This window comes from Tiliqua scincoides, chromosome 4, assembly GCF_035046505.1.
Source record: "Tiliqua scincoides isolate rTilSci1 chromosome 4, rTilSci1.hap2, whole genome shotgun sequence".
Classification (NCBI taxonomy): Eukaryota; Metazoa; Chordata; class Lepidosauria; order Squamata; family Scincidae; genus Tiliqua; species Tiliqua scincoides.
In genome coordinates, this window is record NC_089824.1 from 93,773,385 (window position 1) to 93,789,721 (window position 16,337).

Here is a 16,337-nt window from a genome sequence, read left to right on the forward strand (position 1 = left end):
TGAGACTCGTTGTTGAACCAGCAACCTTCAACAAGTTAAGGGATAGCCAGCATGGCAGAAGAAGCATTAGGTGTTGGAGATGTTGATAGACTTCAAGGAAAGATTCAGGTTCTAACCCATTTTTTTCCATAGGTTCAATGCTTCAGTATCCACTAATTCAGTATCCACTAGGCTTTCTAGGAATCTAACCCTAGTAGATAACAAGAACTGACTGTAGCTACAGGATACCTCAGCCCCCTTAATATTTTGGTAACTCAAGAACTACTTCCATTTGATATTTACACACACACACACACACACACACACCCCTTGCATCAGTTCTAACTGCATCAAGCATTAGGGTCTTCTCAGTGGTGGTGCCACAGATACAGAAATCCCTCCCTGTCATCATTCTAGCAGGGGTTAGTTTCATTTTGCCTTTTTTTTTTTTAAGATCCTCTTGCATTGTTCGTTTCTGTTGGATATTCTTTGTAGTCGTGTGTGCTTTTTAAAATTTTCATTGCATGTTATGCTTTATGCACCTTGAAACTATTATGCACCTTGAAAACAAAAGGCTGTTTTTAATGTGTTAAAATAGACGATGAATCTGTTCTTGTCGGGAACATACAGATACAGGGGTCTGAGTTTTGCAGGTACTTCTGGCGCATTCCACAAAGAAATCATGGAATTTAAAGAAGGGTGCACAGTTCAGAACCGATACCAATGGCATCTATTTTGTACTTGGGTATCTGCAACAAAGTCCTACTGCTTTGTTTGTTTTTGTGAGGTGTACAACCAGATGCAGCAGAAAAAGGGCAGATAAGAGCAGGAAGTGTCCATCTGTATTAGACATCATGTATTAGACAGTTCTGCATACCACCACAAATGGAAAAAATGCAGACTGGATAGCAGTACATAGCAACTGTTTGGAAGTGCCCAGAGATAGCCTGCCTTTATTTGATCCTGGAGCACCATTGATTACTAAATGCATACTCTTTCAAAGGAGTGTATTGGAGGTTCAAGTGAGCTGAAACGCAAGTCACAGGCTGACCTGTCTGAAAAGGACATCTTCTGCATAAAAATTAACAGTTCAAATGTTAGGAACTGGAGGCTCTCAGCCACAGTAGCAGCAGTTTGGTTCTCTCACCCAAGTCAGTAGACAAAGTCAATTGGAAGGTAGCAGTTTAACCCAATGACCAAGAAAATCCACACACTGCTGTTGTCTGTCCTCCAAACACAGGTCTTATTTAACAGAGGTTGCAGCCTATAGCACATACAGAGTGCTTCCTCCCCTTCATACCAGTCACCAGAACTTTAATACTTACTACACATTTAGCAGTTTAGAGTACTCAAAGCACTTCAAACCAATTTTTCTCAGTAATTTTCACAACAGCCCTTTAAAGGTAGATCAGTATTATTTTTCACATGTTACAGGGCTAAGAAAAGAGACACTTGCCTAACGCTACTTAGCAAGCTCACAACCAAGACAAGATTCGAACTAAGAATTTCTAGCTCACAGCAGCCCCCTCATCCTCAGCCACTGTGCTCCATCTAGGCAATTATGCACCAGGCTGAATCTGATGCCAGGGAAAGGTTCAGCACCATGTGGAAGGATAACACTACTTCAACTGCACCAGTTGAAACCGAAAAGGCAACAACAGCATGCCAAACTGAGCAGAGCTGGATTATTTCTGCCCCTTCTGACCATTCAAATACCAACATCTTAGTTTTATACTGCAGCATAACATAAAAAGATACAGAATGCATACGGCTTCTTCAGGATAGGTACATCTTTAGCACTTAGTTTTGGCAGAGATTCAAGAACAGGTTCCATCTACAGGAGAGCAACAGACAGGATTTCCTCCCAGGTTTAAAATAAATGCTCAAATGTCTCCTGAGTACCAATTTATTTTTCTTGCACCTACTAAATATATCATCCTGGGGCAGTTCATTTTCTCTTCAATACACTTGCAGTATCCACTTATTCCTAGACTTGTTACTGACCCACCCACATTGATCCCACATAGCCATCCCACATTGATCGAGGGGGGAGATGCTAGTATTTTGTTTTCAAGTTGATATTTTAGTTTTAAAGTCATTATCCTGTCCAAACATTAAAGATTTAAAAGAAATAAGTTATCCACTCCATTGTATTTTGCAAGCAAGAAATATCATTTTCTATAACCTTTCCCCCCTCCCCCAGCATAGTAATTATATTCTAATCTTGCACATCCAAAAATTTTCCCCCACTCTAGAAAAGGATTTTTCTTCTAGATGGGGGGGGGGGAGCAAATATTAAACTCTTGCAAAATGGACAGCATGTGGAGGTGCGCGTGCAGGGACTGCATGTTTTTTACATAAGGCTATACAACTATAGCCTCCAACAACTGCTAATTTTGCCAAGAAAACATTCTTCATAATGTAAGCAAAGGTGGCTCACAGATTTTTGAACTCCATGCCATTTATAAAGGATCTATGAGGTCTATGATTGCAGATAGATCAGTGTGTTAATTTCCAACGCAAAAATGTTATCTTACAAGCCATGGGGAAGGGGAGACAAGATGTCACATGATTTATGTAGCAGCAGACAGGAATGTCCTGTTTCAAGCACAAGCAAAAGCTTCCTGTTTCTTCAAGGATTTACTTGATATGACAGCCGTTTGTTTCACCAACCCTCACTACATAGGCATTGTGTCTGTGCACCACAGTACAAGTATGGTGCTTTAAAAGTCTCAACCCACATACACGCCAACACATTCCTAACCTTTATATGAGAAACCCATGTACTATATGCCTCTTATATGTGCACAGTGTTCACTCTAACTGGGAAGTGAGTGGTCCTAAAAGAAAGAGGATGAAGATGACATTAAAACAGGCCATCTTTATTATATTACTTTGAAAAGAGCAGAATTCTATTTCCCCTTCTACTTGTGTAATTTTTAACATTTCCTCTAAATATGCATTTGTACCAAATCAGAGAAGAATAGAAAGTATCAAAAAAAAATGCACTACTGGTTTCCAATTACACAGCTCTAACCACACATGCTCACTATATAGAAATCTAAACCAAAACTAATGTTCAAACATAATCCCATACCTTGAGAGAATCTTAACGGTCAGTTTATGCCAACTGTAATCTAGAAGTGTTTGCCCTTTCTCAATAACTCATAAAGTGACCCAACCTCAACAAATCTCCAGTTTATTTAAAATTAAAACATTCTCCCCTTTTGATAACACATTTGTCAAAAGCCTTAAGTTATCCAAGTTTTGCTTTCAAAGCATATACATTTACTGCCAGAACTGTTCTGTAAAAAAGTTTTTCCCATCCGTTCCAATATAACCCAGTCAAAACATCAGATAGGATACTGTAAAGAGTTATCTGCTTTACGATCTGAGGCCTGCAACTGAAAGAAGCATGCTCTATGTAATAATGTCATCAGTAAGATGTACATAAATGTTCAGTTTTCCTGAGAAATCATCCATATAGCCAGTCTTCCAGTCATCTGGAGAACTCTACATATTTCCCCCATTTCCATGACTGGGTAAAAGCATAGTAAGCGATGGCCTTCCCCTAGAATTCGAAGAAAGATGGGTGGCCTTAATTCTTCTATGCTGAAATATTTCTGGTATACTCAAGATTTCAGCCAAGTTAAATATACAATTACTGAGATAATAAAAGATGTATTTGTCTACGCAGCCTGGCCACCTATGACAAACAGTATTTTCTTCCAGCCCATCTCCTCTGTAAGCAAAATTGCTGAAACAACTGCTATGTAAATATGAAGTTTAAATGCCACTCTCAGTTTAAAGCTTTGTGGAATTACCAACACTGCTACAATTCTCCAACTCCTCTACCAAACACCATCCTTCTAACTTTAGCAAGTATAATAAAGAGAAAATTAAAAACCTGTTAAAAAACTTTTAGTAAATCTAAAGAACTAGACACTTATATTTCATCCATAACAGGGACAGTCACCCCTAAAAGAAAGGTTAATTACAACTCTGAAGCTTCCCAATTTGACCGGTATTGTATCCATTCATTATGTAACTGATTTTAAGAACAATGCATTTCTAGAAGTGGAAAATGTTTCACAAGAAACATAAAAGCAGAAATGTTTCAGCATCGCAATGCCAGTTGAAGGTCTGACTATTTTAGCAGGCAGTATTGCAGGCACATCCCTGTTCTTCTTTGGAACCAAGAAAAAAAGCACTGGAGTAGCTGGGCAGGATGGGTAGGAGGTCTGGTCTAGAGGGTAGAGCCTCCGTTTGCCTGAAGATAACATCCGCAGGTTGCCAGTTTGAGGCCACCGGCACCGTGTGACCTTGAAGCAGCTGACAAGCTGAAGCCGAGCTATTCCATCTGCTCTGTGCATGGGAGGATGGAGGCCAGAGTGTGAAGCCAGATCGGAATGAAACACCTGAATGTAGTGGTTCTTGAAAGATAGAACCTTCTTTGCATTGTTCTTTAAGAAATGCATTGTTCTTAAAATCAGTTACATAATGAATGGATACAATACCCGTCAAATTGGGACGCTTCAAAGTTGTTTTAACTTTTGCATCTTACTTCTCAGAGGTAATAACATAGTTTCCCCATCTTCAGTTTTCATCAGGAACACTTCCAATGGTTCCCAAAAGAGTTGGGTGTCAGAAAAACGAGGGCTGATAAAAAAAAAAAAAAACCTGATTGAGGCTCCAGTTGTGAATCAATGCATTTTTATTACCACCACGTTAGCTGCAATTTCCCTAGAGCCTAGCTGAACATCCAGGCATGAGTCTGCCAGGAGTGCTGCCAACAGCAAGATTTTCTATTTAATCCATCACAATGAATAGCTTGGAGGTGTTGGGATCCAAAGTAAAAATGAGTTTGACCCAGGGAAGAAGAAAAGAAAAAAAGTTCCAAGAAAATTAGGAAGTATGCCACTGCATGGAGCACCACTCCAAGAGCCTCAATGCTTCCTCATCACATTTGTTACATGTGTTTTTAGAACTGCCCTGATTATCAGTTCAGATAGGACCTTAGTATCCACTGATCTGGTATTCACTGATACCAAGGTCCACCTTTAAATGCCTTATAATAAGGGAAAAAGCACCAAAATCCATTTTGCCACCTTTGTGCTGTTAAATAATTATAATTTAATTCCATTTGATCCTATTATTCACTACATCTAGTGGTTGAATGCAGTACAGCATCTATACCAATGCATTCTGGGGCGACAGTGGAGGCGCAAGAACCTGGAAGTGGATCTTTAAAGTTATTTTTCCATAACCACCAATTCTTTTTAATTCACTGGGGGTTCCAAAACAGAGACCCAGTGGATAATGAGACACGACTTGTACGGATGTCCATGGCGGAGTATAGGGCACCCACTGGAATACAGCTTTTGGAGTAAACATTGACGATCACAAGGAATAGATGCTTGTTTCTATGGTCGTCTCTAGAAGCAGAAAGCTCGGCCATTGCATTACAGGATCCTACCACATTAGAATTGCTAGAGGAGGAGGAGAAAAAAATGAGTACTTATCACATTATGGATGTGGTGAGAACATTCATGTCACCTGGGCCCCTTCCTCACTCACAGAACCACCAACCATCATGTGAGGGTGAGGAGATGTAGCAGGGCTACCAATGAGGTAAACCTCAGCTCCATATCCCTTTTTATTTGTAATGATTTTCCCACTGATTGGTTTTATGAAAGCTGCTCTAGGAGACTTGTTGACTAAAGAGTAGGGTACAAATGCTTTGAACAAAACAAAACCAGCCCAGCCTGGGGAAAGGTACAAATTTAAGAGCAAAATAGACAGAATCCTTTCCCATGGGCCATGAAGAGACTCAGCCCTAGCTAGAATTTGTCAGAAAGGAGTACAAAGAGGGAAAAACATAACAATAAAAGCACAAGCAAATCAACTAAACACTGAGGTGAGCTCTGTGAGAGTGCCGCAGACCTATTTTCCAGTCTGCCAGGAGTCAGTGGTCACCTCCCTTCACACCAGGGTTTTCCAGCCCTCTCTCCTAACCCCAGAGGAAGAACCCAAGGATACAGGTAACATATGCCTTCCTGTTTCCAAAGGGGGAAAGAAGTTTATAAAAAAAAAAGATTATAATTGAGGTATAGCTCTTTGGAGGAGTAAGGAGAAATACAGAAGACTATAAAAGAAGAGGAAAAGGTGAAAACCAAAAACAAATCTTTTTGCAGCTGAAGCCAGTGGAACTAAAACTACTATCAACTTTCAAAAGATTCCTGTTGGTTTTATTTCATATGACCTTTCCAGTCATCACTTACACTAAAGCACAAAGGAGGACACATCCAAAGCCAGCCTGCGGAAGAGAGCATTTGAACAAGGATGGACTCCATTCTAAGTGCACACTCAGAAAAAAAGACTTCAGCAAAGTGAAATTGCAGAGGTAGCATTTGTGCAGAACAGCTGGAGCACATTAAACTCTGCCTCTCTCTCTCACTTTGTCCCTGGGGTTGAAAAACTTGTCATTTCGCCAGGAAGCACTCCTACACTACACTACACTGCAATGCACTAGGCAGGAATCCTGAAATATCAAGAACAAGCTACAAAGGATTATAAAGAATGTATGCGGTGCCTGTGTCAAAGTCCATAGCAAAGAATGGTTCTCGCTGGCTCTTCAAGGTCTGTTCATGTTGATATAATTCATAAGAGGCTCACATGTTTCTCAAGGCAGGCAATATTTAAGGTACAGAAGTACCCCAGATTGTAAACTAGTCCTGGAATGTCTAATAAAAAAGGGTACATGTGAGGAATCCCAGAAGTCACTACTGACCAACTGCAACCAATTCCTAAAATTAGGAAGAAAAGTTCAAGGAGTATAAGTTGCCAAGACCTGCATGCACCTATTTTGGACAGTTATGAAAGACACAAGAGCTATCTCCATTCTACAGGCAGTTGTGATGCTGGCAACTGTTTGGGCATTATGTCCCACCTGGATGGTAGCTGATAGTGCCTGAGCTTACTTTTGATGGGTTTATTCCTTCCTTCTCTGTGGTCAGAGATGGCAAAAGCATACCAACGGCCTATTTTTCACATTTAGCCAAGCATTTATTGCCCCTCTTCTACCTTCAAAGGGGCACCCAAGGCACCATTCAAAAATAAACTACACTACAATAATAAAAACAAAGCCCAACTGATCAAAAGACTGGTATTAAGAATGAGGAGCCACACAGTTGAGAAACAAATATGTTTTTACCAGGTGGTAGAAAACAAACCAGTGAGGTGGCCAAACAGGCCTCCAAGAAGAAAGCCCAGAGGCCACAACTGAAAAGTCCCCATTTATCCTGCTCTCTTTCTTTTAGTCAGATAAATGAAGATACAGAATTGATACAACATTACAGGTAACATTAACAGCCAGACAAATTTCATGGAAGAACTACAGTGGAAAAAGATCTACTCTTTATCCATGGATTCAGATCCTACAGATTTGACCCACCGCAGGTTCTGAACCGGCAATGGGAGGACCCACTGAGGATCTCCAGGATGGTTTGGAAGTGCACTAACCGGAAGTGCCCTTCTGACACCTTCGGGGGCCTCACAACAGCTCTGGATGTGACCGGAATTAGGTTCCAGTCATGACTGGAGGCCCTATTGGACCGCAACTCACAGATTCAGGTATCAGACCCCCTGCAGATACAGAGGTCTAACAAGTCAGGGAAAGTGCAGCTTGCTGAGATAAAATGCAAGCAAACTTAAAATGAAGCTCCAAGAAAAACAAGCCTTTCCTTCAGGTTAGTAAACAGCCATTCCCCAGTTGACTGTGATGAGTAAGAGTTGTCCCCAAGTGACCAAAAAGAGAAGATCTGCAAAGCTGCTTCTTTCCTCAGAGTCCTTCTTAAGGCACAGATGGCCCACATAGGGAACATGTGGACAGGCAGAGTAGTAAAACTTTTTGCAGGTTAGTAAATTTTTCAGACTTGTTTGCAAGACTGAACATTCATTTGTGCGTTCCTGAAGATCCCAGTTTCTTCTACGTCAGGGCTCTCCAGACCCTGTCCTGTGGGCTGGATCGGGCGCCCTGTCTTTTCCTTCTCCTGCGTGAATAGCACTTACTGTTTTGCGGGGGAACCGTCCTTCCCACTCACTGATCTCCCCCAAATTTAGCTATAGGCGCTGCTTCCGGTTTCTGTCGCCACAGCAGCCACTGCGTCCAGATTTCTGGGCAAGCGCAATGGAGTGAAGCTCAATTTGGGGGAGATCAGTGGCAGGGAAGGATGGCTCCCCAGGAGAACAGTAAGCACTGGTCACACCAGGGATGCCTTTCCACTGCACAGTGGTCTCCACAGTTTGGAGACCACTATTCTATATGAACAAAGTCAGAGCACCTCTTATAGACCTACACATGTCACATTAGCCTCTGTTTCTTAAGTTATCTGCGATCCTAACCTTTTACATAGCACATCCGGCCAGAAGGATTTGATTTTTTGCCCATTTCTCTATCACCTTTGTAGGAAATATATTGTCACTAAACTCCTAAAACTGCTCAATATTATACAGGCATTAGATTGCACTAGCTCAGAGGAAAGACAAACACAAGATCAGAATGCCCAAAATTAACAAGACTTTGCCAGGCACAAGTTATAGATGTGAATATTAAAAGGAAAGAGTACCCAAATTCCAAATTACCTAAATGTCTAAGACATTTGTTGTTGGCAACCTTCAGTCTTGGAAGACTATTGTATCGCACTCTGAATAGTAGTTCTGGAACAGCGTCTAGTGTGGCTGAAAAGGCCGATTCAGGAGTGACAAACCCTTCCACACTGGGAACAAGTGTAAGACACTGGGAGCATGTCTAAGACAATGATTGCTGATATTACTTGAGCAGCAGATTCTTGACCTCAACATCCACAGGACCTAGCAGGACCCAGGAATTCCAGACCCCACTCTGTAAGGTCTGGAGAGTTTACAACCCCCTCTGCAGTCCCCTCCCTGGGCAGCCAAACTGCTGTTAAAAAGAAAAAACCACTTCCTGTTTTCATTGCAAATCCAGAAGTGGATGTTTTTTCTCTTTTTAGCAGCACTTTGGAGTTGCCGGGCTGGGGGACTGCAGAAGGGGTCACAGGCTCTCCAGACCTTCCGGAGAGCCTTAACAAACCCCAGGTAAGTGGAAACAATCCTTTTCTCCCAAGCAGCAGCATGACTGTCCCAAATGTGTTGCTGCCGACTTCTGGGTCATTCCCCTTAAAGTGGAATGGCCTTTTTCCAGTTTCCATGGTGGGTCATGACCCACTAGTTTGGGAACCACTGAATTACAGGCAGAGCCAGATGAAACACCCTTGTCCAAAACTATTCCAGAATTTCTCAATTTCTAGAACTATGGCAAAATAATCCAGAAAGAAAACTGTCTTGCAGATCTTTTGGATCAATATGGAAAAGACATGTCCCCTTATCTGGGGGGATTCTGTTCTGTAACCCCCTGTGGTTATCTGAAACCATGGATATGGGCAAACACCTGCCCCACCACCCTCCAGAGCCAAAAGGAGCTTCACTTCCCTCACTTCCAGAGGATCCTCTGAGTCCAGCAGAGGTCGCAGACATCAATCTGCAGACTCTGCTGGGCTCAGACTGAACCCTAGAGCTCAAAACACGACTTCCAGTTTCTCCACATGACTTCTGGTTTCTCCATGAAAACGGAAGTCACATGTTTTGAGCTCTAGGGCTCAGGCTGAGCCTGCAGACATCTGTCTGGGCTCAGAGGATGCTCCAGAGGTGAGGGGAGCAAAGCTCACCTCCAGAGGTGAAGCAGAGGAAGCATGTGTGGGAGGCCCGCAAACCCAATCTGCTGATAACTGGATTTGCAGATAGAGGACCTCCCATATATCATAACAATGGAGAGAGATCTCTCGCATTCAAATAGTTGAAGCCTTCAAGCAAAGCAGGCTACCAACTGTCTTTCAAATCCTCTTTCAAATCTTAAGGCAAGCATTTTTCAGTAGTTGAGCTCCTCAAGAGTTTTTCACTCTCTGAGTCAGTCTTCAATTTGATCACAATCTGGTTTTTAAAAACCATCAAGAAAAGAGCAGATTCCTGTGAACTGACACATCTGAAAGCAACTGAGGTTCAGTAACTAGCCCAGTGATGACAAACCTTTTGAGCCTGTTGTGTCCAAAATCCAGAAAATGCCTGACATGACTCTGCTGGCATATCACACACACACCCCAACCAAAAGAGAAACAATTCTTTACATATTCATTTATTTTTTAAAAAACAGTCCAATTACACATGTAATTGTGTATTATATAAAGAAAAGTCAAAAAATTACAAAAATGAAATATGAGTAAAACAAACTCAGTTGTTGTCAGGTGTTGGTGAATGCTGGTGTGTCACCCAAAATGTTATGGCATGTCATCTTTGACAGGCGTGTCATAGGTTCACTATCACTGCACTAGACATTAGCTGGGCTTGGTTTACAAAAACACAAACCTCACCTGCTTTATAAGGTGAGACTATATGGCCCTGGGCAAGTCATCTCTGGCAGTTGACTGTGGTAAGAGCAATGACAAGAAACACAAAGATTGTGAAGCAGTCCTGTGCAGCCCTGTGCATGCCAACTTTGGAGTAAGTTCCAATGAACTCAATGGGATTTGCTCCTAAGAGAATACGCCTGTAAGTGGATTGCAAACTACCTACAAGTAACAGACAACAGGAGTGTTGAAGCAGAACCATTAATATAGCCTTCTAGATTTTGTTAGGGTCCAGCTAATATACCCCTATTCCTTGCTAATCCTTCTGAGAAACAAATTCTCCCTTGTCACTGGCCCAAACAACAAAGCAACTGTCAACTATCATGCTCCAGGTCAACCTGGCAGGAAATAGGATCAGCTGTTCCAAGGATCCAACTGAGTTGCACTCTGCCCACCACAAAGGTATGTTTTTTAAAGGCAGGAGAAGGGGGACAAGAAAGAGGGAGGCAGACTAACCTAGATGAGAGAGGTGTTACCATCTGAGAATTACATATATCCAACATCCAAACAGAACAGCAGGAAGGGATGAGCTCACTAGTTATACACAGAGATCATTAAATATTTACAGAATATACAGCTTTTTACAAAAAACACTGACAAACCAGAGTACGCTGCAAAGGAATTAAGCCCCAATAGGATTCACACAGTCTTAAAAAAACCAAACAAAGGGGCAACACCACCATCTGGGAGGGATGCTGTGCTGGAAGAGCAAGAGCCACCACTTTGCGGCACTTTGTTGACTTGGGCTACAATCTGGGTCACCTTCCTACAATCACCTTCCTGGCAGTAAGTCTCATGAACAAAGTGGTCCTTACTTCTGAGTAAACATGCATCAGACTGCCACCTAAGCAGCATGAGACTCTCACCTCAAGAACAAATAGGAAATTAGGTGAGACTGCAGAGACAGGAGAGTGCAAGGATTTCATAAAGAAAAGTACATCTGTACTATCTTCACTGTCAGTTGGCTTTACTCCTTAGGGAACCTGGCACTGCTGATGGAGACAGAATGGGTGCTGCTACCACTCTTCTGGGATGCATCAGGAATGCCTCATCAGTCCCAACTGTTTATGCTAACACGTTATCCTGTCTTTTCTAACTTCCAGACATAGCAGCAACATCCTTTGTCAACTCAGGAAGCAGACTTGCCTTAACTTAGATGCTGCTGCCTGGTACTGGTAATGTAAGTGACTGAGCCAGGGTGACTAGACGTCCTCTTATTCTAGGACATGTCCTCTTTTTTAGCCATGTATGCTGGGAAAAACTTAAATCTCCTTTCCCCTGTGAGTGGGCCCCTGCAGGCAGCGCATAGCCTTCTTGTAATAAATAAATAACCAAAAAATAAAATCAATATACTAGTATTTTTAGCTTTTGTTTTGTCCGGTCCTACATTTTTCTTGGCAGTCCTACATTTTAAGATGCCCTGTCCTCTTTTGCAGTCGTGACATCTGATCACCCTGGGCTGAGGCACCCCCCCCCCAAGCAGTTCCACCATCGCCCCATTCACCTACAAGAGAACAAACTTCGGTGCTTCCCCACCCCCCACTCCATGCCAGAAAGAGAGCACAGTTGCAGGAGATGTTAAGGCTACAACGTTTAGTAGAGGTACTTAGGAGTAAGCCCCACGGCACTCAGTGGAAATTACTTCTAAGGAAACACACACGAGCAGATCGGCTTCCAAGAGGATGATGACGATGATGATGAGTAGTAAACCATCTCAAACCAAGGAGGGAAATCGCAACCCTGCTTCTGGACTGCAAAGTGACTTCTGCAGGGAGAAGGACAGCAACGTTGAACGACATGAGTGGGTGGGGGTCTGCAAACACCTTCGGGGGCTGCCTGCTGGTCCTCCCACTCCCCCTGCCCCCCAGGAGGGCATCCCGCGATCGCCCTCCTCGCCCGGGCCAAGCGGACTCACCATCACTGCCGTACTGCTTGCCATTGTTCGCGCCCATCCTGCAGGCTTCATGCTCTCCTCCTCCTCCTCCTCGCACCCACCATGTCGAGGGGGAAAGTGCGCGTGTGTCGGAGAAGGGAGACAAAGAGGCCACTGGCGCTGGGCGCTGCTGTCTCCTCCAAGACGCCGCTTCCCCCCTGCCTGCTTCGGGGGCTTCTCGCAGCGCGCCCTGCCGCAGCCACCCAGCCCGAGCGCCGTCACAGCGCGCAGCCTCCTTCCGCCCGCACGGCTGCGGGCGACTTCCAGGGGAGCGGCGCTCCCAACCCTCCTTCGCAGCGCAAGGCGAGGCGCGCCCCGCACACGCAGGCTGGGGAGTGGCCGCGGCGCGCGCTCCTGCTTGCCTGCGCCCCGGCCGGGTTCCTCCTGGGCTTTCCCTCCCCCTCCTCCCCCTGGCGGACAACCTCCTCCTCGGCCACTCGCGACCACGCTCGGTCTCCAAACACACACACGCTCCGGCCGGCGCCGCGCGCGCTTCGGCTGCCCGCGGGCGCCTCCTCTCCGTGTCAATCACCGCCCGGACCCGGCAAAGCGCGCGCCTGCCCAGGGCTGCCTTTTAAAGACGCAGCCTGGCGGGCAGGTTTCAGGCTAGGCGGGTCCCCTCCTACCAACATGTTGCTCTTCGCTTCCTTCTTTCCAAGGGATCTTCACCCCCCCCCCCCACACACACACACGTTGAAACGTTTTGCATTTCCAAGAACAAAGGAAATACTTCTGTTCAGCGTTTGGCATGATTGTCTTTACCCGTTAATCTGTGGAACTCTTTGCCACCAGAAATGGTGATGGCATCTCACCTAGACGCCTTTAAGAGGGGATTGGACAAATGCCTGGAGGAAAAGTCCATCATGGGTTATGAGTCATGATAGGTATGTGGAGGGGTTATTATCCATTAGGCTGACTAGGGGCCTCGCAGGGACAAGGGGCCCATCTATTTACCTGCCCACCAATAGTGGGGCACAAGGCCTGTTGCTTGCAGCAGATGGCACAAGCAGTCTGCCCCAGCTGCAGGAAGCCAAGCCTCAGTGACACAAAGCACCTGCAAGGGACTTGCCCACATCACCAGGGGCAGTTGGCGAGCCCCACTTCCAGGGGAAGGTGGAGTGGAACGTCACAGGGCCAGGCATGTTCTGTACTGGGGCCGAGCAGTGCCTGCGCACTCAGCTGCCTGCCAGCCCAGCTCCCAGCAGGGTTCCCCATAGTGCCAGCTGAACCAGTGGCACGAGCTGTCCACCAGCACACCCCGTCCTCCCCAGCCAACCAGGGCTCCCCACAGCGCCGGCCTAGGGACCTGGGCCGGCCGGAGGGGCCCAAAAGCCTAGAGGCCTGGTTGTGGTTAATACGGCCTTGGGTATGTGCAAGCTCCTGATTCTAGAAGTAGGCTACCTCAGAATGCCAAATGCAGGGCACCAGGACGCAGGTTGTGACTTGCTGTCTTGTCTGCTCCCTGAAGCATTTGGTGGACCACTGTGAGATACAGGAAGCTGGACAAGATGGGCCTTTGGCCTGATCCAGCAGGGCTCTTCTTATGGGGTACCACTGCAGTCAGGGTGACCAGATGTCATGACCACAAAAGAGGACAAGGCTTCCCAAAATGTAGGACACCCAAGAAAAATGTAGGGCATGACAAAGCAAAAGCTTAAAACACTCATATATTGACTTCAGGTGGTTAATTTAGACACCATATTACTTTAATTTTAAATTTAAAACTATTATATATACATATAATTTATTGCATAGAATTATTGATTACAAAAAGTCTGTGCTGCCTACAGGAACCCACTCACAGGGAAAAGGAGGACATTTAAGTTATTTTCCAGGACACATGGCTTAAAAAGAGGACATGTCCTGGAAAAAACAACGTCTGGTCACCCATACTGCACTGCGAGAATTACAGACTGGAGCAGAGGGTATCATCACTTGCTTATCTTTTTTGACAGCCTCCTTAGCTACTGTTTTTAGAAGACTATAGGGAGCATGATTTGATGAAAACTCAGAGGAGTTGGGAATGGGTCTCCCCTATCTCCCCATAACTGAAGTACTAGAATTTACATACATCTACACAAGCCAGCAGTTTACTGTACAAAAGGCCTGACCCTTTTGTCTAGAACTAAAGGGAAGCCCTGCCCTTTAGTTCTAGTTGTGTGGGATGAATTCAGGGTTGAAGAAAAGGAATTCTGTACATGCTCAGAGGCACTCTTATGACTGCTTCACAGGTTTCCTTGCTGAGCTCTGGCATTCTAACCAGGTTCCAAGGCTCGGCCTCATGTGGAAATCATATTAACATCCTGACCCAATGCAGAGTTAGGTGTGCCTAAGCTCACTGAAATAAAAAAAGCTTGCAGCACAAGCCTGTGCAGGTCTACGCAGAAGTAAGTCCCATTGTGTTCAGTGGTGCTTACTCCCAGGAATGTGTGCATAGTATTGCAGCCTAAAATATGACTAACAGGACCAGGTTGTGTGGCTGGAATCTTAAATACATTGATAAGTGAGAAAAGACCGGATCCTATTGGGCCATAGCGCCAGCTCTGAGCTCCAACGTCAACACTAGGTGTCATAAACATGCCCTAAAGCATATTTATGGCATCATGGGAGCACTGGGAGGAGGATACCAAGTGGCCACCAGAGTAAGTTAAGACCACTGGACAGTGGTGCAGCCTTTAGGGGTGGGGAGAGAGTCCAAGGTGGGAGGGGTTGGGACTGCCAGAAGCTACCTCTGCCAGATCCTATCCTCCATGTTGGGCTGAAAAGGTTCTCAAGTCTGTGCTGGCATAGTAGCTGGCACAGACGTGAGAAGCCGCATTGCAGGGCCCTTTCCTCGAGACCTGATTCAAAGGTAGAATACCTTAGAGTGCAACCCTAAGCCACTTCCCAGCACTGACATAAGAACAATGCAGCTCCCAGGTAAGGGAACAAACATTCCCTTACTTTGAGGAAGGCTCCGTGAGTGCCACTCACCTGCAGGATGCAGCACATTGGAACCACTATGCCAGTGCTGGAAAGTTGGTTAGGATTTGGGCCTTTGACAGAGGGTAAACAACAAGGAGGTTTGCCATATTCCAGCTTAGGGTAAATTGCAAGTTGCAACCTAGAGATCCAACCTGCCTCTCTACCATTCCTCCTCCAGCCCTGACATCTACCACTGTTCTTGCACCTTCTGGGCAGGACCCCTAGGTGTGCCACCCCTAGGTGTGCCCCTAGGTAGAGGGGAAGACAGAACTGGAGAGGACAGGAGAGAGAAGTCACACCTACCTCATCTCTCACTTGTGTCCCAAAATTTATGGATCAGCTGCTTTGTGAATCACCTTGAGAACCTTTATATGGAAAACTGCATGTTCATTTAAGAAATACAAGAACAAATAAGTAACATTTGCACTTACCATGCCTATCTTGGATTGCAACCTGGTGATTCTATTGATGGTGGAAACTCTAGAAAGGAAGAGGTGGAAACCAAACTGCTAGAGGTGTAGCACTGGACTGGAGAACAGGGGTCAGGGGTAGAAGAGGAAATTTGGAAGTCCTCTGCATAATAGTGAGGGGCCCTGCTGTGCTGAGTAACCTTTATGACCCGGTATTGGCTACAGTCTCACACAATGGAAATAAGACAGAAAATGTGAAATCAGCAAGACTGATAGTTGAAGTCCAGAAAATGTATCACATCATGCATGACAAGTGAGATTGCAGAAAGGCTGCAATCTTGTGTGCACTTACTTTGGAGTAAGCCTTTCTGAGCTTTGTGGGACTTACTGCCAAGTAGGGTCAGACTGAGCACGTATAGTGAGCAGCCAAATCAGGTTTCTTTTCTGACAAACAGCAAACACTGGAGTCTGGAAAATTTGGTTTCTTTCAGATAGATGTAAAAAATAAATAAATCTAAAACAACAAATTTAAATAAAGGGCAGCCAGATTGAGTTTTCACATAGTTAGTG

At 44.8% G+C, this 16,337-nt stretch overlaps 1 protein-coding gene across 1 annotated transcript in view; it reads right to left on the bottom strand.

Annotated features, from left to right (window-relative positions):
* FBXL7 (F-box and leucine rich repeat protein 7) overlaps positions 1 to 12,737 on the bottom strand; it is a 147,222-nt gene extending 134,485 nt beyond the window's left edge. The window contains exon 1 of the mRNA XM_066625035.1: positions 12,376 to 12,737. Within this exon, the coding sequence (XP_066481132.1) occupies positions 12,376 to 12,412 (37 nt within the window). The 5' untranslated portion in view covers positions 12,413 to 12,737. The remainder of the gene's footprint in view (positions 1 to 12,375) is intronic.
* Positions 12,738 to 16,337: the final 3,600 nt, after the last annotated feature.